Here is a 26,895-nt window from a genome sequence, read left to right as displayed (position 1 = left end):
CAGGAGTCCTTCGCTCTGCTGTCAAGCTGCAGCATGGTTGTTGCTTTAGGTGACGCGACGCAAGATGGAAGCTTATTCAAAGAAGAGTTTGCTGGGAGTAGAGAGAGCCATGGAGGAACTGAAGTTTTTATCAAACAAAAAGACTTTTGTTGTGCTGCATGCCTCAGGGGCTGCATTCCACAGCGATGGCTCGTACGCGTTTGTCGTCATGGCAACATATCAATACGCTGCCTTTGCAGTCCCGTCCACCTCTGCCATGCAGCCTTGCATTTTTTATCAATTTTCATTTGCGTCTGGGCAGACTTTCTCGTTGGCAGTGATTTGGGAAATGATGCTCGCACACTGGGTGTTGGTACTGAAAAGTCTTGGCGCGCGCCTTGGTCAACCACATCAATGACACAAGTAGAGTCTATGGTATTTACATGGCGAGATCGGCTACAGGTCTCCTTTGTCGAGGCTCTCATGCATCATCTTAGTCTTTCTTTGAAGGGAGGCACTCAAGGACCATATGTCAAAGAAAGCATCATCAGGGACAATGTGCTTCCAGGAAACTCAATCCAAAAGCACGAGTCTCTCCTCGATGGCTTTTGATCCATAACATGTACATTTCAAGCTTGGACCGAGTCCACATATTACGTAGCTGGGTGGGTAAATTGCTTGTCAATATGATGGCCCTGCCGTCTTCGATGGATGCTGAATCAATCTTGTCAGGCTGCAGGACTCTGATGCCAAGGTCTAGACCCCCCTGTGTCCCTGAGCAAGTTCAATGGCGCCACTCGCCTCAAGCAAACAGCCTTGAAGATATGGTTCGACCAACGGGAAGACGCCAAGGATCTCCCCGGTCTCTTCCGGGTAACCACATGCCCCGCCCATGTCACTGGGGGCGTACGTATCATGCTGGACAGCAGCCACGCGCCAGGAAGCTTGGTTCGACCTCGAGTTGGCCTTAGTTGTAGCTCACATTTGAATCAGCCCGTTGTGGCTGTTGCTGACCTGCCTGCTTTTTTGTCTATCTCTTGATCCGTCTCCTCGTTTACCTTCTGGTCTATCTTCTTGTCTGTCTCCTCGCATACCTTCTCGTCCATCTCCTCAGCTACTTCCTAGTCTACATCATTGTCTACATCCTTTCCTGCCTACTTGTCTGCGTGTCAACCCAGCCCATCCCATCCCGAACCCTTCTGACCGCATTCTCATGCCTAAACTCAAACCTTAGTGACCCAACTGCGGCGACTGTGCGAAATCCACCTATGAATTCCCTTTGCCTGCCTTGTCAAACTCTTCCACCTTGATCCTTTCTTCCTTTTTTCCCCTCGTGGTATCCCACTCTCCTACAACCTGTCAAAGCTTTCACCCAAGTTCTTCTCTCTTCTCGAGCCCTAGAGCCCTCAACTTTTACTCGTCTCCCATGCCTAAGATCGTGATCGCTTGCATCTTTTGATTGAATTTGGCTTTAGGTCTGCATTACTGCCTTGTTTGTCTCGTTTTATTCATTTCACCTCTCACGACGTCGCTGTCACGTCGGTGACGTGGGCCCAAGATGTTTGGCTCCGGCTCCAACCCGGCGCCGTGTGGGTCGAAGGCGGAGGAGTTGAAGATGATGCTGGATCAAGACGGAGAAGTACTTGCTGGCCGAAATCGCAGACTGGTCGAAGCTCAGATCTCCAAGAGAGAGGAGGAAAACAAGAAGAGACTGAGACGTTGTGGTCTCGAAGGTGTGCAGCCAAAGGTTACAGACTTTGCTGCCGAGTCCTTTGAGGTGCTGAAGCCTCAAGACCCAAAGGTCATGATGCGGCGTGCAGAGGCCGAGAATTACGACAGTCCCTACTTTAGGTACAGCAAGAAGGCTGCCGAAGGCGAGCAGGTTGCTGGACGAGAGCGCCTTCAGGCTGTAAGTGAATGACCTAGAACATGTTCGCATTCTATGTAATGGCCTTGGAAACCCGATGGCTGATTTAAATGTACTGCTACAGTTCCCATTCCACCTTGAGAACGGTGGAAGCATCTTCAACGGCGACAGGGCTGAGCACCTTGACAAGGGTATCTCGCTACTTCTGTCGATCACCGAGCTCAGGGAATCCGTGCTCAAGGACATTTCATTCAATGATCAGAAGAGCCTTGCGCTGACATGCAAAACGGCCTTCGTGGCGGCTGGGCACTTTTACGTAAGTTTACTATTCTTTTCCTTTGTTGGTGTTTAATGCTGACTCTGAATGCGTAGGAGGTCCATGACTCCACCTGTGCCGACTATCTGGGCAACGACTGTAGGATGATACAGATCGGCAAGATGGACGATGACCAGAGTCCCGTCGTTGCTGTGAGCTCGCGAGTGTCCTTGCTCGCTGAAAGGATCTTTGGAAGGGAGGGTCTCGCAGAAACCCAGGTCCTCAGGACGACAAACCCCCAGGGTCTCACGCGCGACAGGCTCGTCCGCGACAAGATGATGCCACCTTCAGAGCCGGTCTTTTTGTACACGGAAGGCAGCTCGGAAGTCGACCACAGGGTTGAGACTCGCACTGGAGCCCGTCACATCATGATGACGGCCGTACCTCTCAAAGCTACCCCAGAGACCTACAATAGGTCCCCCCGCCCGACATATCAAAACTCTTATTTGCACATGTGGCGTGGCTGTAAGTTTCTTTTTGTTTCTCGCACACAAAAGGCAGTAGATGGTATTTGATCACTGACATTCTCTTTAGTCGAGGCTATCTACAACGTTGGCGACTCGATCGAGACACTGGACATCTCGTGCCAGCCCATGCTGGTACCTAGCCACATCTATTTGGTGCTGACGGCTACGCCCAAGATCAAGCGTCTTACTCTGCGGAGGAACCACTTGCTTCGCATCTCGGACACCCAAAAGCTAATGGAAATCGTCCATCAGCTTGTACCAGGCTGCATCCTCGATTTCAGCCCCTATTTCTTCTACGGAGCCCTGCACCGAGAGGTCGACAACAATTTCGACATTAGCAAGGGCTCTTTCGGCCTGACTTGGGAAGATTCCGGTGTAAAGACGGAAAAGGTAGTGGCCGTCTTCCTCATGAAGATGCGTGCCACCGAAGCAAAGCTCGGCATGCGAGTCCTGGACAAGGGAATGTGTCTACGGGACTTTCTGAACCGCCTGCCGCTGCGTCCAGGAACTGTCGACAGCATCATCAAGTTCTGGGACGACTCCGAAGTTGGCGTGACCGACGGCGTCATCTCCTGGGACCTTCTCCACCGGATCGTTGAGCCGAACGCTGCGATTTCGTGGGAATACCAGCTTCTAGCATGCCGACACTGCGATATCGAGATGCCCCAATTCCTCATGCATGCCGGAAACTCTTGTGCATTCTGCAGCCTCGAATTCTTTGCAAACGCAGAGACCGATCGCTACCGGCACGAGAAGGAGGACATTGCCAACTCGCACCTCGACCTGAACGACCTCGTAGAGTCCAACACAACCCTGGGCAGCCTCGTCTGCGCCAAGGAGCTCCCCGCCGTCGCGTCGACCGAGAATGCCGTCGTGGTCAAGGGGTTCTGGGACAAGTCCGTCGGCCCGTGGACGGCGGTCGACACGTCGCGTCCTGAGCTGTCGCACCTGATGGAGCCCGTACTGCGCTGCCGGAGGCTGTACAAGATCCGGCTCCGCGACCTCTCGTGGGCGTACGACAAGCAGGTTTGGAAATGGGCGCCCTCGGCCGAGTTTGCCATCAACTGCCGCAAGGCGGGGTTTCGGGATCGCGGACCCGGCGACCACGAGTTCTTTCCCGTGCAGCACGACAACGTCTTTCGGAACCAGTGGCGCGTCGACGTCCACACGGGGGAGTCGTACCAGGTCGCGTTCCTGCCTGACGAATTCGCCTACAGCTCCCAGAGGTTCTACTCCCGCGCCGGGGATTGGGAGCAGTCCCGCATCGACTTTACCAAGACGGACAAGGAGGTCGAGGAGGAAAAGTACAGGCAGATGTACTCCCCCTGGTGAGCATGCTTGCAATGCACATCTTTGACATGGGGGGCTCTTTTTTTCTGGTCATACTTCTTGCAATTGGGGGGACAAAAAGTGATACTGCCATTGTTTCGATCTGTTTTGATACCCAACTAGATTCCTATTCGCTCAGTCGATTTCGATTTCCTTTGTCATTGCTCATCGATTCATCCCCTTTTTTTTGTTCTTCTTGATCAACAAAACGCCCGCTGATGGCTACTCGGTTCATACCCTTTTTCTCTCGATACAACCAAGATACTTTTTTTTCGGACTGTTGTTTGGGAGTTTACTGCACATCATTTTCTGTTTTAATCATCACACCCTCACTCAATATCGTCTTTGAAAGGTCTTTGACCGGTTTGGCATTAGGCGATGAGGGAGAGGTACACTTAGATTCTGTTTTTGGGCGTTCTTAATCAAAAAGTTAGTTTTACCTACACCGTGTTCGCATTGAGTACTTTTTGGCCGTGGAACAGGGTAAATCTGGTCAAACACCATATGAACTGGTAAACAGCTGAGCAGGTATGTGAGTAAATGATGTAAATGCTGTGGTTGGGAACAGCCTCGTTTGGGTCTGCTGACTACTGAAAGTGGCTGCTCGTTTCTCACTTGGTCTGCGTCGTAGCTGGTCTGGCTTCTGTAAAAGGGCCTTTTTTTCCCCCGGTCTGGGCAGTCACGGGTTTGGAAAATCAAGAGGGCCTTTCCGGGCTTGTCTCCTGAAATGGGATTCAAAAGGAAACATGATTCAACTGGTATCTACCTATGATACGGTACAAGGAAGGATTCTCGACGATACACGGTACATGTACATTAAAATAATACATTCAGGAGCGCTCACACCAACTCCAAACAAAGACAGCCCTTGACGCTAATCATCCGCAGCGTGGGCCTGCTGTCTTCCCACAGACTGCTCAGAGTGCTCAGATATATAACCCAGCCATAGACGCGGCTACATTCACTCGCTGACAAGCTCCTCGCCAGCATCACAACCGAAAACGCTTCGCTGCGGCATTCCATGGTCCCGGCAACCGCGTCGCGTGCACCACGTTCCTCAAGTTCCCAAAGGTCAGGACGTCCCGGATCCTCGGCTTGCCGGTGAAGAGCATGGCAAGCCTGTCAATACCACAGCCCCATCCTCCTGTGGGCGGCATGCCGCCACGCATGGCCAAGACGTAGCTGGCCTCGTCGCTGTTGAGCCCGACGGCATCACGCCTCAACCGCGCCGCTGCGTTGAACTTGCGCTCCTGCTCGTCGGCCTCAAACTCCTCCTCGTACATGTTGGCCAGCTCGACGCCATTGACAAAGAACTCGGCCCTGAGAGCGACCTTCTGCTTGGTGATGGGGCACACGCCGCTTCGCGCCAGCGGCGCCATGCAGGCCGGGTGGTGCGTGACAAAGAATGCCCGGTGGGGCCCAACGGTCGAGCACTTCTCGACGTATTTTGAGCCCAGGTCGTCAAGGAGCTTGGGTAGCGTCATGGGCGCCGTGGTGGTGGCGGCGTCTCCCTGCTCCGGGTAGTCGGCGGCGGCAAGGATGTCAGCATCCTCGCCCCGCTCGCGTAGTTTCATTATTAATTCCGCCAACGCTGTGGTGGATTCCAGGTCGGGGAGCTTGAAGCCCAGCGCTTGCTCAAGCCTCGTGATGAAGTGGACTTTGGGGGTGGTGCCTTCTTCACAGAAAGTGGAGGCGATGCGGTCCATGTCGGGCAGCAGCCAGGGGCGACGGCCCACGGCCTCTGCGTCTTTGGACGCGGCCTTGAGGTCGGATGAGATGAGCTGCATCAGCCTCTCCGTCATGAGCATGAGGTGGTCTAGGTCTGCCCAGGCCTCGTAGAACTCGCACATGGTGAACTCGGGGTTATGGGTGGCGTCGACGCCCTCGTTGCGGAAGCAAGGCCCGACCTCGTAGACGCGGTCCATGCCGCCCATGACGAGCCTCTTGAGCCAGAGCTCCGGGGCGACGCGGAGGGCGAGGTGCTGCGAGGAACCAAACTCTGTGGCCGTCGTGGCAAATGGGCGGGCCGTCGCCCCACCGGCCGAACCCGCCAGCAGCGGCGTCTGGACCTCGACGTAGCCGCGGTCGTCGAGGGTGCGGCGGACGGTCTGGATGATGCGGGCGCGGGCGCGCAGCGCATCGACGCTCACCTTGTTGAGCATCAGGTCCAGGTGGCGAGATTGGCTCATGAGCCCATCGTCGATGACGGAAAGGGGCGGTATGTTGAGGGCCTTGGCGCGGATCGAGGGGAAGTTATGTGCGCGCATGCGCAGGCCGTCACGCCTGTCTGCCTCCATGTGCCCGGCGGCGACGACCCAGTCGCCGCGCTGCAGCTGGGCACCCTTTGCTTTAAAGTCGCGGAGGCTGACGCCTTCCATCTCAGCTGGGGACTTTTCTTTCAGAAATGCGTAGCTGATAGCGACCTGCAGCGTCTCGTAGTCGCCGGCGATGTCCAGGAATATCAGGGAGCCGTGGCTGCGGATGTTCATGATGCGGCCTTTTGCGGTCAGGGGTTCATCTATATCTTCGATCCCACGCACCACTCTCATACGGCCGGAGTTACTATCTGAAGGACACACGTCGAACAGTTTTGAAAGGGGCATGTCGGCTATGTTTTTAATCTTAGTGGTAGTTTTGGATTCCACGGTCCAGGAAGGTTTCACAGCATCTACTTGAGTGGTGGCCTGACCAGTCTGGTTAGGCTTGGCATCCTTTACAGATGACAAGAAATTGCTGGGCTCACTTGCGGCGGGTTCCCTCCGGCCCTTCAACTCTGAAGGATCTCGGGATACGCTATAACACCGCGGCAGAGTTCTATTCTGAACCACAACCTCAGACGCCAATCTTGGCCGTGGCAGCCCGGCCCGGTGCGCACAGCGCAACGAGGACCGACCAAGTGAAAACATTATAAAGGCTATAAGAAAAAGGCGCCAGATTTGTTAGCAGCAGTCCTTTTCCAAGCAGGCAAATGTTTTAATTGCAAACATAATACATGTAGCTTCAAGTCAGAAATTTGGCATTTGTGATCATACACGTTTCCGTGTCAGTCGCAACGGTTCTAAGGTTATATGTAGGTGTCATCATGAAGAGAGATAGAGAATAAATGGGTTGGAACTAATGAGTTAATGCAAAAAACAAAAAAAAACTTCTTACCTTTGTAATCATCACCCGCCCTCCCATCTTTGGCGGTGGTTTTACGAGTTTGGCTCTTGTGAAGCTTGTCGGAAAACAGGAGTAAACAATTTTCTGCTTTGCACCAATGCGAAAAAGTCTAACCGTGGTTCTAGCTTGTTGTATCCACAGGGCATCCGATAAGCACACCGATAAGAGAATTTCGACATCTAGGCCCACTTTGGACCCAACCTTGGTGGTTTGCGCGGCGCAGGTACAAACAAGAATGGCCGCAGCGATGATGAAAGAAAGTCTCTACTAAATAATTGTCTACTTGCACATGTAAAATCCGCCCATCCGAAACCAACCACATTCACCGTCGCACAATCAACTGCACCACTGTCCGCAGCTCAATCGCGAACGACCCTCTCAACTCCAAAAAAAACTATATCTCGACAGACAAGATGTTTGGAATTGGACGCCCCCAGCCCAGCTCGGCCGAGAAGATCGCCGCAGTCGAGGCAGAGATGAAGCTCATCACGGCGATGGCTGCCCGGTACGTTTGAAATAGGAGTTGTTAGGGGAGAGGGAGAAAGGAGAACAAATCACATAAATGGTGTAGCGATCAGCCGTTCCCCTGGGCTTTGCAAAGCCTTGCAGGGAACCTGTGGCACACATTCCCGTTCAATTCTTCAAGAAAAACAACAAAAGCCCGTCGCATTGCTGACATTTTGTAACGGGGCGCTTGTCGCCGTTTTGTTTACAAAAATCAAAGCCTCAACCGCGCATGCATGCAAAAGTGCATCCCGACCAACTACCTGGAGGGCGACCTCAACAAGGGCGAGAGCGTGTGCCTCGACCGCTGCGCCGCCAAGTTCACCGACGTTCAGCTCAAGATCTCGGAGATTATGCAAGCAGAGAACCAGAAGAGGCAGGGCGGTGCTGGTGGCTTTTAGATTAGGTCATGACGGCACTGATACTGACCGGAGGGGAGAGATGATGCGAGAGCATGACGGAAGGAGTAAAAAAGAAGAAAGAAAAAGAGCAAGGAATCAGTGCTTTGCATTGCAAAGTCACCTTGTAATAATGTTGGGATCACGGCTCTGGCTACCCAAACTAGTTTCGCCGTCCTTTCTGTCGTCAGCTGGGGGCGTGCAGTCGCCGGTTGGCTGAAAATAGACAGATGGGACGCGGACAAGGTTTGCCGTGGCTATACCGCCGAGGATTTCAGTGTACGATAGACTGTGATCATTCACATAACGAGGACAGATGGATCATCCGCCTCGTCTGTAAAGGGGATACGATACCCTTTTTTGTACTATGATGAAAATCCTACGCTCATATATACTCCTCTTATGATTGTGTATACACACATGCTCATCCGCAACTTATACCAGGAGTGCCTGGAATGCCCCAGCGGGAGCAAAGCTGCATACAACAAAATACTGCGAGCTTTTGTTCTGCCAAGGTACCTTGTATATCCATCTATAGGGTACTGTACCATTCTGCAGTAGTCTACCACATTTGTGTTCAGTCGGCTCGGGAGACATCAGCCATATTTCCTTGCAGGCATCTCGTTTGAGCGGTTGGGGGTAATCCATGCATGACGAAAAGGAGAGTTGGTCCTTTTCTCGACAATGAAAGCCGAATCGGGCTTGACATGACACAAGAACACAAACCTTAATAAAGCAAATTTCAACGGATGTTTGTTTAAACAGGGGGACCAGTTGGATTAGACCAATAATATTCAGTAGACAGAAAAAGGTGCCCAAATGAGACCAGTCTACGGATATAGATAAAGAAAAAGCATTGTCTTGAACCTTTGCAGCGGAGACAGTGGCTTAGCGATTAGAAATTTTACGAGATGGGAATCAGCTGCTTCACTCGCTGATTGATGGGTTCGTGAATGCAATTGTAGGGTAGGCACGATGCACCAAGTACTGACTGTTAAAGCAGGACCCAACTGAGTGACTGCATGTCGGTTTCGGAGGACCTTGAACAAGCCCCCGTCCGCACCAAAGAGGAATTCTCCGCCTGAAGTTTAGGTGACACCAATCCCCTTGGGGAATCCGAACCTCCACGCAGCCATCGCCCAATCTAGGTAGTTTTCTGTTGGTGTGACTTGATGGGGCTCATCCATGCTGAAAAGTGACAATGCTCACCTGTCAGCTCCTATTGAATTGGAATGGAGTGTTGACAGCACGAACTCCTTTATCATCCCGGTCAACACTTTTTGATTCGTTTCCTCGTCTCTCCGCAATATGATTTATTCTTCGACCTCGACCTAGAAAAATCCACATACATAACTGCGACCAACTGACCTCGTGCACTTTCTCAAACATCCCACGACCAGGCGCCGTGATGTGACCCAGCGCACCTTATTTTCCGCACACTAAATTCATTCCGGAAAGCGTGACGGGAAGCCAGTAGACTCTCAGCCTCACATCGGAGCCAGCGATCGAAAAGAAAACATGTTCTCGCGGCGCTCTAAGTTCAGCCTAGCCAGCGCCTTCTTTCTAGCCAGCTTCCTCTTCCTATTTATTCACACCTACCGGTACGGAAGCCCAGAAAAGGCCGGCCTTGGCGGTTTGCTCTCGCGACCCTTTGGAGGAGAGGCCAAGGCGCCGCGTCCGCAGGGCACCAAGGACAAAGATGACAATGGCATCCCCAAGAAGCTCTGGTTCAAACTTGGCCCCAAGGGTCTCGATGACAACACGCGCGCTTGGTCAGACAGCTGCATCAAAGCAAACCCGACCTATAAAGTGTCATTCATGAACGATGCGACGGCCGACAAATGGGTCGAGGAAAATTTTGGCAAGACGCACCCCGACCTAGTCGAGCTGTACCAAGCACTTACAGGTTCGTTACATCATCAGACCTCCACTGCTTTGTGACTTATCGCCGGCCCCTCAACGTGCGATCAAGTGATCAAACGGTCGGAAGCCGGCATCTTCAATAGCTAAAATCAACATTCTGTCTAACTCTCGCCGTGCCCTTTTCTTTTCACACAGTTCCCATTTTCAAAGCAGACATCCTGCGCTACCTGTTCCTTTTCGTCGAAGGCGGCGTCTACCTCGACCTCGACGTATCATGCGACCGGCCGATCGAGGAATGGATCCCGGCGCAGCACAAGGGCAAAATCTCCGTCGTGGCGGGCTGGGAATTTGACGTTGGCTGGGGCGACAACTTTGTGAGGCAGTTTGCTACGTGGACCATCATGGCCAAGCCGAACCTGCCGCACATCTGGAACGTGGTCCACGACATTGAAAAGACTATGCGCGACAAGGTTCGCGAGAAGAACCTCGACTCGCCCGCGAACCTGACCATGGCCTTGCTGGGCGACGTCGTCGACGTGACGGGCCCGCGCCGCTTCACCCGCAGCGTCCTCGACAACCTGGAGAGGAGTGGCGACAAGCCAGCGGACATGACGCCCTACGAGAAGCTGCTCGAGCCGAAGCTCCTGGGCGACCTGCTCATCATGCCGGGCTGGGCTTTTGCCGCCTCTTCCAACACGTACGACAAATCTTTCCCGAAGCCGCCGCCGATGGTCACGCACCACTACGCCGGGTCGTGGAAGAACGACAAGGGCGGCGAGACTTTATGATTGCATGTCTTTTTTATTTTTATTTTATATTCCAATTTGTTGTATCTTGTTCGTTTTTCTGTTCCTTGGCATTTAAGATGGAGTTAATAAGGAGTTTGGTTGCTAGATATGCTGTCCCAGACCGTCATAGACAAAGGAAAGGGTCTGGAACACCCACAGACTGAGTGCTGTGGTAACTTTTTTTTTGACAAGGCATCTTGTAGCATTTGAGCAGATATTGTGAAATTTGCTGTTGCCAATATCAAAGACTTTTGATATCAAATCCCTGCACCTACCTTGTTACATGGCGCATGGACGTGGGACTTGAATCGTCCTTGACCTAAAAAGTTTAACTCGCGAATATGCGTCTATTCGTCGGCCACGCGTACGAACCTTTTTGGCCCCCACATGAATGGCCGTGATTAACTTTGGCGAATGGCTACCAGAATCGCCAACTTCGATAGCCGCGCCAATGACCTAGTTTGGCTCAAATTGGATAATGGTGTTCAAGGAGTTGAATCAAAAGCAACAACGATCGATGTGAGCCTTTGTCTGTGTTTTTCTCATGTGAAGAAACCCCCTGCTGAAGGGTCGAGGTATATAGAGTTTCGGGGGCTTCCGGGGGTTTGCTGAACTTGACGAACGACTTGATTACCTGTGTCGCTTGTACCATAGTACCGGTAAAAAAATCTGGGACTTGAGTTCGTTATTTACGAAAAAAAAAAAAAAAAAAAAAAAAAAAGAGATAGCCTACTCCGTAATAATGGTACCGTACTCTCAAACTTTCATTTCAAGATATCCTACCACATACAAGAACATGATGCCAAAGTAGGCAAAGTAGATACAGTGCTGTACAGTACAATTTAGACTCCTGGAATCGCTCCACAGCATCTGAAGGCGTTAAATTTAGTCTTGGCGCCAGCTCATTACAGGATGCTCCCTGTTGCCAATTTATTTGATTGGCAAAAGCGACACCACCCATGCATCCGCCCTGGATTGACGGGAGTGTCTCCCCCCTTGGGGAAGATTTTTAGTGGGTGACGGGATGCCCAATGACAGAAAGCCAAATGAAATGGACTGAATCGTGCGGTGGTGTCTCGTCAACTCAATTTAGAATTAAGCATATGACCGCCTGTCCATCTGGCAAGTGCCTGCCTGACTTTGCCCTCCAAAGCCTCTGACAAGACAGCCAACCAAACTGACTGGAGATCAAGTTGACTATTCAGCTGTCTTCTTGGGTCTTGGGTCAACCCATCAAGGTGGTGGTCCAGAACCATCCGTCATGCCCAGTGGATCCATAGTACCCCTTCCTGCGCTTGTACCCCTATGTAGCAAAGGGAGAGCCCAAGCCCCTAATCAACCGGACGCTAATTAGCTGACACCCCTGAGTTGAAAGCTTGGCGGTCTCGGCAGAGCACTTTTTTTTTCTCGACTCCTCGAGTGATCTGGGCTTATACTGTGCCTCTCTGAAATCTGAACTGCAGAAACCGATCGTCAAGGACGCTGATAGGCCCTGACAGGGTACCCGCCTTATCGGCTTCTTGCAGGAGAACCACAAATCCCATGTGTTCCTGGATGTGGCTAATCTTGGTGTGTTCTTTTTTTTTTCCTACGGAGTACAAGTGCTTCCAAGTAAGATTATATTAAACACTCTTTCTTGTTGGGTACCTGTGAATAAGAACGAGTCTTCCCTGAGGAAATCTCTCTCGCGAGTCGCGTCGAGCGAGGATCTTACAATTGTTTTGTTATTCCTAGCGCACGTGCGTCGGAAGCGCCATCATCTTCCCAAACAAGCCAACGACGTAATCCAGCAGAGTCTGTTAAGCACTAAGCCTCCTAGCAGGTGTTTTTTTTTAGGCTGTCAACAGTTTCGGTGTGACCTTGAACTGCGCTAGGATAGAGACCCGATCTCTGCATTTTTCAGATATCCCAGTCAACCAAGTCTTCCACTCTCCGCCAGCTTGACCTTATCGGCCAAGGTCGGACCCAAGGTAGGTCCTTTTTTAGTTTTTTTTTTTGAGAATACATAATCCAAGACGTGCAGGCGCCACCCCAAGAAAAGGTCCCCGCAAGTCTCGTTGCATCATGGTTTGCAGTTGTCTTGGCCCTTTGACGACTCATTGACATGGACAAAAGCAGGACTCATGAATCCCATCCCATATCACAACGCGAGACAAGACTACAAAGACGCACGTTTTCTGCATTGACAAAGTTCACCCTAACTAGCCCCGTCCGAACACATCACAAGAAAAAAAAACCCCCGTACCTGACGGGATCCTGGCCGCATCCACTGACGGTCAATGACAGCTGCATAAAACTACCAACAGTCGAATTGAAAGACATACAACGAAAGAAGATATTCGCAAGGAAACTATTTTTTTTTTTTCGATCAACAACAAACAGCAAAGCAACCGCAATTTGAGACTCGGAATCTCCGCATCCCCCCTTTTTTCGTCCAATTTATTCCAAAGTGGCGTCAAATAGGTAAGGGGAGAAGGGAACCCCTTGGCTCGTCCCGGTCCCAAAACGGGGGGTCAGGTTCCACATCCGAGTTCACCTCCTCATAATTATTCCGACCCTTCTATTTTTTTCTTTTTTACCCTTTTTTTTCGTTACGCTGCAAGCCATCGACAGAGAGCGCCCGCCCGTCCCGTGCGAGCGCCTCCGCCTGCATAGCCCGCCGCCGTACACTATTCATTCCATTTTTTTTTCTCCTTCGGAAACTTCCAGGGACCCAATCGACACTCGGCTCCGAAATCAAGGGAAAAAAAAGGGCCGCTCGGTCTCTTCCTTGCTTTTTTGTGATCTTACCGATCTCAACATCCAAACTCGGTGACAAGTACAAGCTCCCCCTCCTTATTGTCTTTCCTCCCATCGCACCCATACAGTACACCAACGCTACAGTGCAACTTTTTTTGTCTTGTTGTGTGCGGTTCTCCCTTCCAACATCGTATGCATTGTCTTTGTGCGGCCTCTTGAATACGAAAGCAAAAGACAAGGTGGCATCTATCTGCTTGTTACTGCATATACCCGAATTCTTCCCCCCGGCAGAAATATTCGACACAAAGAGACCCCAAGAAAGAAAGCGCCTGTTTTTTATCTTTATTTTTTATTTTTTACCAAAAGAGACAGACCCAGACGAAAAGAAACACCGCACACACAGCCAGCACACTGGGCAAAACTGACAGGCGCTCCTTCCTCAAACACATAGTGGCCTACTCTAATTCGCCAGGCTCGTCCTCGTCGTCTTCGTTTGGCGACCGGCCTGCTCGATCCCACCATCGACGACGTTCCTCGACATCAAATATCGCCATCAATGGCCCTCCGCCTTCGACACAGCTTTTGAACGTGACTGGTCTCGGTATTCACAGCCGCCACCCCACTCTGCTGTCGCCCATTCCAGGTAAGCTTAGCATCATGTCTTTTTTGTTCTTGCGCCGAGTCTCTCTCTTGGAGGTGCAAGTTGCGCGCGCTGCTTTCCCTTTTGCCACCTACTGTACCCACCCGCTAGCACATATGCAATGCTCTTGTCGCTTCGTATTCCCAATATGCGGGTTCTCCAACCGAAGGCACATGTCAGCCGCAGTATTTTTTGTCATGAGCTAGCATGCGCTCCACCCCTCGTATCACAACTTCTCCCATGGTCGTCCACGCAAACCCTCGCACAAAAATTGCCGAATCAAATCAAACTGACAATGCCACTCTTCTTTGGTATCCAGGCACCCCAAGCGATCCGGAAATGTCACCGTCACGAACTCCATCACCAGTTCCCGGTGGAGGCTGGTCCAGCCCCGGGCTCAACAGCGGTAGATCCAGCCCCTCGAGGGGTGTGGCTGGAAGCACAGGCGGCCACAGTCCCATAATATGGGAGGGTTCCCGGGTGAACCAGAACGGCGGCTCCGGTAAGGGCGGTCCGTCGTCTGGCTTCAGGGCGACGAATGCGGGCACCAACCAGCGCGGCATAATGGGTCACGTTCGCAGGCTGTCATCTGGTCTTCCCATGTGGAACAACGGCAAGACCGTGAAGTCGGCATATAGCAACAAGGACAAGGGTGCGGGTCAGAAGTGGTACAACCCCAACAGGCTTCCGTTGGTGGCCCGGGCAAGAAGGGGCTACGCGAGGATGAACAGGACGGCCAAGACCGTTCTTTGGGCTTTGGTGCTGCTGGGCCTTTGTCTTTACGTCTTTTACCATTCTCGTAAGTCACCAGGACTGCTTTTTTGGTGTCTGCTGTGTAAGAGAGACGCTGGTTTCACGGCATCCTTTCTAACCGCCATACTTTCCTCGAACAGCACTCGTGTATCATTGGAGGAGATCTTCAATGCTCGGCGGTGGTGAGAAGGTTGTCATCATCCTCGCAGCCAACATTGGCGGAGGCGTCATGGAGTGGAAGGGAGCTCGGGAGTGGGCGATCGAGAGAGACAGCGTTCGCAACAAGAAGAAGTATGCCGCCACTTGGGGCTACGATCTTGAGATTGTCGACATGAGCACCAAGAAGCGATATGCTCACGAGTGGCGTGAGAGCTGGGAAAAGGTTGACTTTATGAGGAGCTGCATGAAGAAATACCCCAAGGCTGAGTGGTAAGGCACCCCCGGTTTTCTTTTCTTCTGCCCGGTGAAAGCTTGTTTTTCATCCTGCATGTGGGAATTTTCATCCCAACTCTTGGCAAGGGTCTATTTTGAACGTGCATCCATCCGCCGCCATCCCACTTGGCAACGCTTGCCAAGGCGCTTTTCGTTACTGACTCGCAATCATCTCATCTTTTATAGGTTCTGGTGGTTGGACCTCAACACCTATGTCATGGAGCCCTCTTACTCTCTTCAAGAACACATCTTCGACAACCTTCAGCAGCACGTCTACCGCGATATCAACGAGTACAACCCCCTGAACATCACCCATCCTCCCAACGACCCGTTCCTCGACGAGGAGTCCCGCAGCGCCGTGGGTGATGGTCGGCCCGAGTCGGTCAACCTGATCCTCTCGCAGGACTGCTCGGGCTTCAACCTGGGCTCCTTCTTCATGCGACGGAGTGATTGGACAGACCGCCTGCTCGACGTGTGGTGGGACCCGGTCGCCTACGAGCAAAAGCACATGGAGTGGGCACACAAGGAGCAGGATGCCCTGGAGCAGCTGTACGTTGCCCTTCCGTGGGTCCGCAAGCACACTGGATTCCTCCCGCAACGCATGATCAACAGCTTCCCGTCGGGCGCCTGTTCCGACAAGGGCCCGGACACGCGCATCCACTACGACCAGAAGGACCGAGACTTTGTGGTCAACATGGCCGGCTGTGAGTGGGGTCGTGACTGCTGGGGAGAGATGTACCACTACCGTGAGCTGAGCTACTACCTCAATCGAACCTGGTGGGAGCGTTTCAAGGAGGACCTCCTCTGCGCCATCTGGTTCAAGCTCACCGGTCAGAAGGTCAAGTTCTGAGCTCAGTAAGCCGACGACATATTTACGGCAAGGGGAACCGTGCGGACAAAGCAACGCCGACACAGCCAGTCTGTGTGGGCTTCTATTCTCTCAACAAGGCTGTTCTTTTTACTTCATTGAACTTTGCAGACCGTGGGTTTCTGCCTTGCTATACCATCTACAGAAGATGACCAAGTATGGGAAGGAAACCTATTCGATTCTCATTGCGTTGGTACACGCATAAAACTGCCTTGATTCTTATTTTTCAATTCTCAACCATTGATCTCACCAAAACCATCCCTACACTGGATGGTGCGTGGAAGAAGTGGTTGAGGTCTTGATTCGGTTTCAATCATCCCTGACCACTTTATTTTGGAGGTTTCATTTTTATTTCCTCACTCTCCCTACCTCCACAAGATCATCCCGAGGGTGCTGGATGATCAACGACATGGAGGATGGAGAACGAAAAAGGAGTTAATGTGTAACACGTTGTGCATTGTATGGAGTTATATATTTTTTTACCCAAGAGATTCATGTTTCTCTTTTGCTTTTTATGTATGATCTCAAAGGGAGGCTAGGCTTGCGGCATTTTTTTGTTAAATCTTTTGCTACTTACTGTATTCACTTCCCCAGTCTACAGACTCAGTCATGTTGATTCTTTGCAGATTTGGAGTCTTTTTTTCTTCTTCATCTGTCTCTGAACAAAGATGCTTGCATTTCCATGGAGGAGAGAGTTCAAATACTGAACTATACCAAGACATAGACCACAAAGATCGGGTCATCAAATGGCATTTACAAGGGATTCAGACGAGTCACTATTTTTATTATTGTTAATGGTCTCGCTGTCATCCAGAGGGACGAGAACGATCACAAAACACAGCTTTGGCAAATGCGAGTTGAACGTTGTCCCGATACGGCTTGGGGGCTGCTCTTTGGTTTGAAATAGTGTGCATGTCTTTCTTTCTCTTTTGCGTCACTGCGTGTGTCGTAGCAGGAAACATCAGGTCCCAGTTGAGTCATAATTATTAGGCTATTCAACCAGTCCTTCCTATTTCCTCGTCAACGGCCCGACCGATAAAAAGATATAACTAATTTTCATTTTTAGCACTGAAACGATAATGGAACCACATCATGTGTCGAATAAAACTCCATTTACTGTTCGTTGAGCAACGACGTTGGTATAAACAACCAACTATAATAGCATCGATGCTGTGTTGATCATAATTATCTTGACTCTTATTACTACTGCCAAGTAAAGAACAGTGGGGGTACTATGCAAGGCATCCGTCCACCGGTATGTTCCGGGCTCGATCGCCCGCTGCCGGTTGTAGCATTTTGCGTGCCACAAAGTGTCACTGCGCCGTTTTTTTTTTTTTTTTTCCCACTCACTTTGGATCTCGTACTCGTACAAAAAAAACGGTTGCCTAACTCGCAACAGTACTGTACCTACCTATTTACAAGGGGGCTGAGCAGAAAAAAAATACCCGGCAGATGCAGGGCGGCACGAACGGATGCAACCTGCTGCTGTACGCACTATATAGTAAGCAGCCAATCTGCCAAGCCACCCTTGGTTTACAACAGTAACGCTTAGCAACCCACGCGCAGATCAGCCGTTCCTAGGATTTGCGGCACAGGGGGGGAACATGTCACTGTGTGTTGTCGTGGTATGAAGCAGTAAACAAATTTGGGAGAAACAGCAGATAACAACCGAAAAAGATGTAGATTCGTATAGCGATAGGATCTTGCAACAGCTAGACTAGTTTAATGTAACAATGATAGGGTATTGATTTTTGTGTACTCAACAAGATCCTGAATATGCATACCGTGGAAAGTCGCAGAAAAACGCCGTTCTAAATGCTGGCAAAGGTCCTGCCCATGACCAAGAAAGCAAAATGCAAAAGACAAGAAGCGAAAAAAAGAAGCAACCCAAATGCCCTGTAAATGCTTACCGAACTCCGTCATATGCTGGTCGAAAATAACTTGTAAAAAATGGCAGGCGATAAAATGTACAAGGAAGAAAAAAGCAGTGTCGCCGAATACTAGATTCAACTACAGATCACATCGAGCGATCTTTTAGTTGCCCATCTGGTAGACCTTGATGTACTTGATCTGCCAAAAGGCCTTTTCGTACTCCTTTGGGTTCTGCATGACGTGGTTGTTGCACGTGTCTGCCTTTTTCATGGCGCAGCCGTTGGCCTCCTTGTCCCAGACGCTGCCGGCCCACTCGCCGCAGAGGGTGGTGTTGATGAGGATGTTGTGCTTCTTGAACCTCTCGGCGATCTTGCAGCCCTTGGCGCCGGGGGCGCTGACGAACTTGGCCATGGGCTTGGGCCAATTGTCCGGGTTGGGCTTGTCGTTGATGTCCTTGGGCTCGGTGCCGCGCTTGAAGAACCACACGGCGATGTGCTTCTGCGTCCACTCCATGACGTAGAAGCCCCCGCCCGCCTTGTTGAACTCTGGCCCGAAGCTGGCCGGCACGTCCGTCTTTTGGCTGCACCCGACCTGGCCCCTGCCCTCGGGCGCGCCGCAGAACCCGCCCTCCCTGAGCGTGGCCAGGTTCTGGTCCTTGTGGCCCTCGTACATGGAGCCCGTGTTGACCATGGTGCACTGGTCGTTGGTGTGCAGCGCCACGGCGTTGAAGGGGGAGTTGTGCACGCCCTCGATGATGTCGATCTCGCCGGCGTTGGGCCACTCGGGCCCAAACGTCCAGATGGCCGGCCACACGCCGCAGCCCTCGGGCATGTGCTGCACGTCAAAGACGAACAGGCCCACGTTGAAGTCCTTCTTGGACGTGACGCGCACCGAGTCGCGCCCCCGCCCGCCGGGGTTCATGGTCTTGTCGTCCACGGCCAGGTAGATGGCGTCCTCGCCCTTGGGGAACCCGGCCAGCTTCTTGTCGTTGGCCTGCCTCTTGTCCAGGTAGTTGACCTTGCCTTTGGTCGGGTCGTCGATCGAGACGAAGTCGAAGGCGTCGAAGAAATTCTTGCGGTGGTAGTAGTCCTTTTCGACGTACTGGCCGGCGCTGGCGAGTCCAGCCGCTGTCAGGATAGCTAAGCTGATATGCATGCTTTCGGTTGTATAGCAAGCGTGTGTATGTAAGGCGATGTTGAGAATCTTGTCTTGTTGTTGTTGTTGTTGTTGTTGTTGGGGAGATGGATGCTATATCCTCGATCATTCAAGACTGTGCGGGGATATGCACACTCTTAAAGTAGATGGACAGGGCGGCGAAGGTCTTACTTCGAATCGAAATGGGTGTTGCAACAATAGTAAGATGTAATGCGGCTTTATCCCACCAAGACCGAGAGGGTGTTCGGCACCGAAAAGACACATGGGTAGGTAGCTAATATGCCATCTCAATAGGAACCAAGCATGCGAGCTGTCCTATGGTAGGCAAGGGACTGTGGCAGTGTGCAGGTTGTGAATTTATGTGGCATAGTAAGACGAGCAAAAGCAGGAGGGTGAGTGAGGGTATGTGTATTGCATTGCATTGCCTGGCCTAGAGTCACCTTGACTTGTCACTCGTCCTCGGGACGTCGAAGCCTTGGAATAAGGCGACAAACAAACCCCAACCTGATCCAATTGCCCCTCGACGCATTTCCGTGGCATTGTCGCAAAATGGACTCACTGATTGTTGGTTTGGTGGCACGGAGACTCGATTATCGAAACCGTTGGCTGCTGTATCTCTACTTAGAGACACGCCAAGGGGGTACAAATGGGGCGCTTGTTCACCGTCCCACTGAATGGTGCACTGGGCTCTCCCGCTCGTAAACTGGACCCAGACAAAACCCCAGCAAAGCCCAGCTTACTTTCTTTCGCATGTAAGCGCCCACGTGGAAACACCATGGATCGAATGTTTTGGTAATTACATGGCAAACCATAAACAACCAGAACCAAGCTTTTGGGTGCATCTATCTCATCGACGAGATCAAGGCGCTGTCCCCGCTGCTCCCACTCTTTCTGACGTTTGGGTCGGAAGATATCAGCTGAGCCTATGGCTTTTGGATCAAGCCACCACGTACTTCACTGGAGAGCAGAGCAATGCCAAGCTTACTGGACTAGGTGGGCGATCGATTGCTGACATTACTTGCGAGAAGAAAAAAAAAAGAGCAGTGCCTTTTAGTCTGAGCGGCGTGGTGGAGGTAGAGTCGGAGACATTCACACGGCGCCTCAAAAGCAGGCAGGAATAGTGCGATGGGCCAAGTTTGGGATCGTGCAGGTGAGGAAGCGAGGATTGGATTCTATGGCTCGGGAGGAAATGGGTGGCTTGGTGGATACAGTCTTTGGGGAGCAACAGTCGCTGGAGAAGGGCGACATTGAAACTAAGGCGCCTGGAAACAGTGGGGACCGGCGTCAATAAGTGCCGCTCAGAACGTATGATTTGAACCCAACATATGTAAAAATATATTTGGCTATTTTAACCAAGATTTTGCTACGCACTCTTGGATTTCTCGATGATTGGACTTGAAGCCAAAGAGTGGCTCAAATCGAGTGTTGCTGAATTTACGTGGTTTTTCTTTTTTAGTTGTCCCCCAAACTAACCCAAACTTACGCCCTGGCTATTTGTTACATGAATAATCAAGCCTCTACGAACAATGCGAAATCAAAAGAGTTCATACTTACCTACCTAGGTAGGTAGGTACTTTACTAGAGGTGCATACGTTTTCATCGTGGCTTCGCGCACTTCAACTTTGAGGTGCTTCTTGGAGACTGCGGCACAGTTCCAGTGTTGCCTATTATGATTGCGCCTCAGCCCCGATTCTCCAGTGGTGTGTGGTGTCCCATTCCCCATCTCCGCCCGATTGATCTTAGTCCATCTGCCGACGATCTGCCCACGACCAGCACAGCCATTCATCATCCCCCGAAATCAAGCTGTCCATGTTTTCGACATTTCTCCGAATCTCTCGGCCGGTTCTACCCTATTTGGTTTACACATTTGATATGTCGGAATCAAAAACAAACAACAAAGACCCATGAGACATGTGGCCTGATCACTGCCAACTTCTAGACAACAGCCCCTTCCCGTTCGGCGGTAATCGCTTCTCATACCCCTCTATCCTCAGAATCAACTCTCCAAGCAGCCCGCTCGCCCATCCGAACCAGGACCTCGTCCACAGGCCCTCGTCCCACGAATTGACGCTCTCGTGAACCACTCCCGTGCCGCTCGTTGAGTCGAGCACCATCCGCAGCTGCCCCGCCACCTCGTCCTGCAGCCACGCCTCCACCTCATCATCCTTGGTTTTCCTACTGATCCCCGTAGCATTCCAAAAGCCCAACCTCCTCATCGCCGCCACGTCGTAGGCCGTCACGGGGGGAATGGCGCAGTGGTTAAGCGCCATGGCTGTTACTTGAGTAACGTAGGTTCGAATCCTGCTCCCTCCACCTCCTCCCCGCTTACCCGTGGCAAGGATAACCCGGCTGGCTATCGACAACAACCACCCGCCTGTGCCGTCGAGCCCACACTTGTTGGGAACTTCGTCTCCATGGCTACAAACGACCGACAGCTCCGCTGTTTGGACACAGGCCCCTCTCGATGAAGAGCCGTCAACTGCCGTCAGACGAATCCTCCGTGCGCCTGAAGGCACGGGGTCGCGTCAGTGAACAAACCTGTAAGCAGGACCGGGCACGAACCCGGTCAGGCTCGATTCGCTTCTATGCCCTTGTTTTCCGCTGTGTAAATAGAGAAAATAGAAAGCGCGCCGAGATACCCCTCGGGAGGTTGCTAACGGCCGGCTAATGAGCCGGGCCGAGCCCGGCGTTAAATAATACTACTACTACTACTACTACTACTCGTAGGCCGTCATGCCCGCCACGATGGCCGCCATGGGCCAAGCCCTACCGGGCCCGATATGCGGGCCCCCGACCGCCGAGATCACGGGTCCCTTGGCGTAGTACGGGTTCGCATCGCTGAGCACGAACCGCCGCGTGTTCAGGTAGATCCTGTTGATCGCGAGCTCCTCCGCCAGCGGATCCCACGTCGCGTTGGCGGCCCCGACGACGCTGCCGCCGCCGCCGCCGCCGCCCCAGCCCCTTTGGGAAAAGTTCCACAGCGGCATGGCCAGCAGCGACGGCACGTTGGCGTCGTCCATGAGGTTTGCCCCGCCGAACCCGTCCACTTCGTAGGCGAACATGTCGCCGAACCGGCGGTGCCTCACCACGGCGTCCCGCGCGATGCCCTCACGGATCCCCTTTGCCAGCGCCCGCATGTCGGCCGCAAGCCGCACCAGCCCCTCGTCCCGCTTTGTGCCGGCGGCGGCGGCGCGGTCGGTGGTCGACGACAGCGCCTCGGGGATGAGCGAGGCCTCCTCGAGGTACTTTGCAAACATCATGTTTGCCGGGACCAGGAGCTGGAAGATGGTGGCGTCGTCGCTGGGCCGGAACGCGGTGCGCACCATGCCGTTGGCCCGCGTCGGGTTGCCCATCCCGTCGTTGGTCAGAGTCTCGGTGCCGCGGTTCGTCCAGCCCATAAAGGTCCACGCCGACTTCTCCGTCTTGCCGTCGGCAGCGTACGTCCCCAGCGTCATGGCGGCGGCGGCGTCGACCGCGGCCCGCACGGCCTGGGCCCACTGGTACCGGCCAAAGAAGGCCAGGTCGCCCGTGCGCTGGTGGTAGCCCACCGAGATCTGTAGGAACGACGCCAGCGAGTCCAGCTCCCACTTGCAGTCGTACACAAGCCGGGGGTCGTAGCCCGGCTGCGGGTTGTTGTGCTCAAAGGCCCCGTTGCGCGTCGGTGGGATCCCGGACTCGGCGGGTGGCTGGAAGCTGTGGCAGTAAGGGGACGTGATGATGTACCGCGAGTGCAAGTTGATCACACCCCTCCACAGGCTGGCGAGGGAGTCGGGAGACTTGTCTGCCTCGAGCAGAGGGAGGTACGAGTATACCTGCGACGCCGAGTCGCGCAGCCACATGGCGTCGATGTCGCCCGTGATAACGTAGGTGAGCTCCTCGTCCGTCTCTGGTCCGAGCTGAGCTCCGACTTCTGGCTGCTGCTCCTGGTCGCCGTCGGCCATGGCTGTTGGTGCCGCCGGTTCCCTCGCGTAACCCTTCCATTTGATCATGGTATCCAGCGTGTTTGGGTAGTTGTTCTCAAACAGCCGATACAGGTCCGGGTCCTTGATGACCCCCTTCATGCGCTCCAGCAGCGCCTCGAGGGACGGGAGCCTGAAGGTCCGGCATTCCGGCGGCGGACGCACCAGCGGGAACTTCCGCTTGCCGTTGGAGTACGGCCCCGGTCGGCTGCTTAGCAGGTCCTCAAACTTGAGACAAGATGGAGGCCGCACAGATGGCGCTGACTGCGATTGTGACTGCGGGCTCTGGGAAGTTACTCCCTCGCCACTGGATGAAGGACGAGTGCCACCGCCCCCATGGACAAGATCAGTGTACGATCCGAGATCGTAGGGGTTCGATCCGTCCTCGAGGTTCAAGCCCAGGTACAAGGTCACGATCACCAGAAACGTCGTGAGAACGATGAGCCTCGTGCGTCTGGAGCCTGCCGTGCACAACATGATAACCCACGTATTCCTCTCTGGTGTTCCCGATACTGCGGCTCAGAACCTATGGGTGTCTTTGTCGAAAAGAAGAAGAAAAAACCACACTCCACCACCTCGGCAAAAGTTTCGTCCTGACGATGAAGGTTCTTTTTGCCGCGATGCGCTCCGAGGTCCGACAAGTTCACCCCGAAGAGGGGATCGTGAAATATGAGATGACTTAGGTAGCAGGCTTTCTTTCGTTTCCTAGAAACACCGAAACTTCGCCATATGAACTTGAGGATCATGAGGATTCTTTTTTTAAACCCATCATCTGGACGCCAAATCAAAGTACTTGGCGGGTAGGTTGGATGCGGTAGGCCAGCTGATATTGTCAAGATAGACTTTAGACCTACTATGTAGTTGTCACCTATATTCCCTGCAGCCAACCAACTCGGACGAAAAAGGATCGGGTATTGATTGGTAAAGAAAACCCAAATCCCGTCGGTTATAGTCGCAACATTTCTTTTCTGTCATGACTTTTTCGGAAGGCCGATAAACTTCAAAAATTCCAGTCAGGCGGCTTGCCAGAATCGCCACACCTCATCGAATGTCTGAGATGAAGTGGGAAGGGAGTGGGCCAACCAAGGCTGTGTCGCAACAAGTTGAATTTTCCTGGCTGCAGTGAAACAGAACCGACCCGGTAAATGGCCCAGTTGAGCATATGGCTTGTAGCTTTTGTGCTGTGAATATTGTGTTTGCAGACAAGCCCAATTCGTTTTCAACCTTGATATTACCTTGCTCGATGGGATGGATGGCCTACCTAATATGCACTATATGACAACATAGTACATAATCCGGCACTTGTTTTGTAATACCTGGACTCGGTCAGCGTGATCGACGATAAATTAATCGCAAACCGGAATCCGAGGCATATCCTTACCACGAACCACTACCGACTACGGAGGTGTATTTTATCCAAAGGACGCTCCTTGGCATGTATTGTTTCAGGTCGCGCAAATCCGGATCATAACGTCCAATGTACAGATCTGCCAGCATACGCATCCGTAAACATCGGCCGTCGCACAACGGCCTGCGTTGCTCAGTATTTGATGCCTCCTTGTGCAAGTGAGATCAAACGAGAGAGGCTGGGTCGACCAGACATTCCAAACGCACAGCTCCATAAGATACAGCGGTACATTGTTTCATCGCTCTGAAATTGAATAGTAAGATATTCCATAGTATCCCAACACGTTAACAGGCGTGCCCGTTGCTTATTCCGTTTGTACAACCAAAAAAATGATAAGATTGTTTGCAACATACATACGAAATGATCCTCCACGGCTTCTGTATAGTGCTTGTTTGTGAGCCTCCTGAGGCTCCTGATAATACCGGGTAGCTCACTTTTTGTTGATTTCGATTTTTGTTGTTTCCGTTCCAAAAAACTCCAAGCAATGCATATGATATACAACTCTAATTATGAGGAGCTTAAATGCCAGTCGTATTAACGGCTCCGGTTCTGGCAAATGCTTAAAGCCGGCTCTTCAGCTTGGGCTCCGACGCCGCCGCCGATCCCTCAGAGACAATAGCAACGACAACGCAGATATCGTCCACCTTGCCTCCCCTCCAATTGTCACGTGGGAAATATTTCTTGACTTCCTTGGCAAACGGCCCGTCAAGCTTCCTGTTCACGCTTGCAGCCTTGGCAGCAGCGGTGATCTCGGTGGCGATGAGGCTCTGCAGCGTGACAACCGGCTTGGCCTTGGCCCCTTGGTCCGCAGCAACTACGTCTGGCCGCGTGAAGGGGGTCAAGTCTGCTGCCACTTTGGTTCCACTGTCGGTGGCCTCCCAGGCGCCAACGGCCGCCATGCTGGAGCAGACGACCCGGAGGATATCCTGGTTGAAGAGGTTATCCCAGACGCCGTCTGACGCAAACACGAGCACGTCGCCGTGACGCAGGCCGTGACGGGTCACCTCTGCGTCGCGAGGCATGTCGCTGAGCTGGGCACCGCCAAACATGGCCATGCGCGCCATGATGCCCGGCGGGATTACGGAGAGCTGGAAGGGCGTGTTGAACGCGTGGATCTGGGGCGTCGAGGCGGCGTGGACGGCATTGGCGCGCAGCTGCACGAACCCGGAGTCGCCCAAGTTGGCCACCTCAAGAGTGCCCTCGGGCTGGAGGAGGGCCACCACAGCCGTGGAACCGCCGGCCGGGATGGATCGGTCCGCACACACGGCGTCGTAGCCAAGCTGAAGAAGGCGGCGGGCCGTCAGCGGAGGAGATGCAGCCGGTGCGGACGGCAATTGCTGATCTTGGGCTCCGGCAGGCGGCGCGGACGGTCGATGCGCATACGCCACGCTCGCCATGTTGCCGCAAAGGCCATGCGAGAAGTCTGCCGGGTCGACGCCTGAGTCCATCCAGCCGCCGACTCCATCCGCCACGCCTAGCGCGACGCCTCCGGTATCGCCGACGCGGGATACAAAGAAGGCATCCTGTCCACTCTCGGGGCGCAAACGCTTGTTGTTGTTAGGTTGTATTCGGTGGTGTGGGTTGAAGTGAAACACGTGTGTCGCCGGGTCGTAAGGGCGGTCCTTGCCAATGTATGAGGCGGCAACGCTATATGTAAATGGCATTTGTGATGCTGGTGGCGGTGCTGCCGCCGAGGAAGCCCATCGTCTTGGGGTGTTCAGCGACAGTTGTCTGCCTTGTCTCGCGATAGGTGACGAAAGATGTGACGCTCCGGAAAATAGATAGCCTAGGGATAGATTACACGAGTGATCAGTTTATATTGCTCTGCAGCCATGGTCATTCTTCAACACATCATGGGGACGGGTTTTATTGTATGTACGTTGAGAATATGGCCGGGAGGAAGGTACCAGTAGACTCCTCATTGCCGCTGCCATCGCATGCATAATCGGCTCTCAGTGCCTGCCTGCCTGCCTGCCCTGGCTGCCACGAGGCCCGTCCCTCGTCTCCGGCCGGTAGATTGCGGTTGCTCAAAGAACTTTAAAAGAGCAGTTTCACACTATTATGCCGAGGAAGTATAGTAGAGGCCGACGGAGAAGGTTCAATTGCGATTCATGTGGTGCGAGCAGTCTTTGTCGTCAACGTGTTGTTGGCCTATTGAATTATCCCCATTTTTTTCTACCGCGAAATACCGAAACACGACCATTGCTACTGTACGATTAATTACCCCAAAGAAATTCCTCGTGTCGTCATTGTGGTGCAATCCGCCATGCATAAATGGGTGGAGATGCGTTCACGTGACCTAGAAACCGACGAAGTTTGGGTAGCTGTCACGTGTCGATCCTCTCCATTCAGTGGCACGTCCTCAAGTCTCAAGGAGCCGAGATAGCCGTTGGAAG

General features: G+C 52.7%; 9 protein-coding genes and 1 pseudogene across 10 annotated transcripts; 5 read left to right on the top strand and 5 right to left on the bottom strand.

Moving 5' to 3' along the window:
* Positions 1-1,535: 1,535 nt before the first annotated feature.
* Positions 1,536-4,205, top strand: MGG_00160 (uncharacterized protein; the record flags this gene model as incomplete). Its single annotated transcript, XM_003718919.1, has 4 exons — positions 1,536-1,888; positions 1,971-2,162; positions 2,276-2,627; positions 2,697-4,205. Coding segments are annotated over 4 exons (2,162 nt in total), but the record flags the coding sequence as incomplete, so codon positions are not given.
* Positions 4,206-4,686: 481 nt separating this feature from the next.
* On the bottom strand, positions 4,687-7,208 carry MGG_00161 (lysyl-tRNA synthetase). Its single transcript, XM_003718918.1, has 2 exons — positions 7,112-7,208; positions 4,687-6,872 (listed from the first exon to the last, which is right to left on the bottom strand). Exon 2 carries the CDS (start codon positions 6,862-6,864, stop codon positions 4,948-4,950), a length of 1,917 nt encoding a protein of 638 aa, XP_003718966.1. The 5' UTR covers positions 6,865-6,872; positions 7,112-7,208; the 3' UTR covers positions 4,687-4,947.
* A 141-nt stretch (positions 7,209-7,349) lies between these two features.
* Positions 7,350-8,453, top strand: MGG_00162 (mitochondrial import inner membrane translocase subunit tim-10). Its single transcript, XM_003718917.1, has 2 exons — positions 7,350-7,625; positions 7,845-8,453. The coding sequence occupies exons 1-2, from the start codon at positions 7,534-7,536 to the stop codon at positions 8,023-8,025; spliced, it is 273 nt and encodes a 90-aa protein (XP_003718965.1). The 5' UTR covers positions 7,350-7,533; the 3' UTR covers positions 8,026-8,453.
* A 716-nt stretch (positions 8,454-9,169) lies between these two features.
* Positions 9,170-11,105, top strand: MGG_00163 (uncharacterized protein). The gene is made up of 2 exons (XM_003718916.1): positions 9,170-9,928; positions 10,081-11,105. Exons 1-2 carry the CDS (start codon positions 9,541-9,543, stop codon positions 10,671-10,673), a joined length of 981 nt encoding a protein of 326 aa, XP_003718964.1. The 5' UTR covers positions 9,170-9,540; the 3' UTR covers positions 10,674-11,105.
* Positions 11,106-12,863: 1,758 nt separating this feature from the next.
* On the top strand, positions 12,864-16,991 carry MGG_00164 (galactosyltransferase). Its single transcript, XM_003718915.1, has 5 exons — positions 12,864-13,491; positions 13,864-14,055; positions 14,372-14,851; positions 14,946-15,234; positions 15,424-16,991. Coding segments are annotated over exons 1-5 (1,626 nt in total). The 5' UTR covers positions 12,864-13,490; the 3' UTR covers positions 16,088-16,991.
* Positions 16,992-18,139: 1,148 nt separating this feature from the next.
* Positions 18,140-19,396, bottom strand: MGG_11652 (uncharacterized protein; the record flags this gene model as incomplete). The annotated part of the gene is made up of 2 exons (XM_003718914.1): positions 18,140-19,225; positions 19,304-19,396. The coding sequence occupies 2 exons, from the start codon at positions 19,394-19,396 to the stop codon at positions 18,140-18,142; spliced, it is 1,179 nt and encodes a 392-aa protein (XP_003718962.1).
* A 989-nt stretch (positions 19,397-20,385) lies between these two features.
* Positions 20,386-21,402, bottom strand: MGG_17521 (uncharacterized protein; the record flags this gene model as incomplete). Its single annotated transcript, XM_003718913.1, has 3 exons — positions 20,386-20,394; positions 20,616-20,649; positions 21,113-21,402. The coding sequence occupies 3 exons, from the start codon at positions 21,400-21,402 to the stop codon at positions 20,386-20,388; spliced, it is 333 nt and encodes a 110-aa protein (XP_003718961.1).
* Positions 21,374-21,445, top strand: MGG_20255 (annotated as a pseudogene). Its single transcript has one exon. The product of its transcript is annotated as a tRNA-OTHER (tRNA).
* Positions 21,446-21,849: 404 nt separating this feature from the next.
* On the bottom strand, positions 21,850-23,568 carry MGG_11651 (uncharacterized protein; the record flags this gene model as incomplete). Its single annotated transcript, XM_003718912.1, has 2 exons — positions 21,850-22,825; positions 22,856-23,568. 2 exons carry the CDS (start codon positions 23,566-23,568, stop codon positions 21,850-21,852), a joined length of 1,689 nt encoding a protein of 562 aa, XP_003718960.1.
* A 1,491-nt stretch (positions 23,569-25,059) lies between these two features.
* On the bottom strand, positions 25,060-26,163 carry MGG_00166 (uncharacterized protein; the record flags this gene model as incomplete). The annotated part of the gene is made up of 1 exon (XM_003718911.1): positions 25,060-26,163. One exon carries the CDS (start codon positions 26,161-26,163, stop codon positions 25,060-25,062), a length of 1,104 nt encoding a protein of 367 aa, XP_003718959.1.
* Positions 26,164-26,895: the final 732 nt, after the last annotated feature.

Source organism: Pyricularia oryzae, chromosome 5 (assembly GCF_000002495.2).
Source record: "Pyricularia oryzae 70-15 chromosome 5, whole genome shotgun sequence".
In the NCBI taxonomy this organism is placed as follows: domain Eukaryota; kingdom Fungi; phylum Ascomycota; class Sordariomycetes; order Magnaporthales; family Pyriculariaceae; genus Pyricularia; species Pyricularia oryzae.
Note: the sequence above shows the minus strand (reverse complement) of the source record. Positions and strands in the feature narration are given on the sequence as shown.

What these genes read in the sequence shown, in the direction of transcription:
- MGG_00161 (XM_003718918.1), bottom strand. Translation starts at nt 6,864, where the DNA reads ATGTTTTCACTTGGTCGGTCCTCGTTGCGCTGTGCGCACCGGGCCGGG.
- MGG_00162 (XM_003718917.1), top strand. Translation starts at nt 7,534, where the DNA reads ATGTTTGGAATTGGACGCCCCCAGCCCAGCTCGGCCGAGAAGATCGCC. An exon ending in ATCACGGCGATGGCTGCCCG is followed by an intron (nt 7,626 to 7,844) that starts GTACGTTTGAAA and finishes CAAAAATCAAAG; the next exon opens with CCTCAACCGCGCATGCATGC.
- MGG_00163 (XM_003718916.1), top strand. Translation starts at nt 9,541, where the DNA reads ATGTTCTCGCGGCGCTCTAAGTTCAGCCTAGCCAGCGCCTTCTTTCTA. An exon ending in GCTGTACCAAGCACTTACAG is followed by an intron (nt 9,929 to 10,080) that starts GTTCGTTACATC and finishes CTTTTCACACAG; the next exon opens with TTCCCATTTTCAAAGCAGAC.
- MGG_00164 (XM_003718915.1), top strand. An exon ending in TTACGTCTTTTACCATTCTC is followed by an intron (nt 14,852 to 14,945) that starts GTAAGTCACCAG and finishes TTCCTCGAACAG; the next exon opens with CACTCGTGTATCATTGGAGG. An exon ending in AAATACCCCAAGGCTGAGTG is followed by an intron (nt 15,235 to 15,423) that starts GTAAGGCACCCC and finishes CATCTTTTATAG; the next exon opens with GTTCTGGTGGTTGGACCTCA.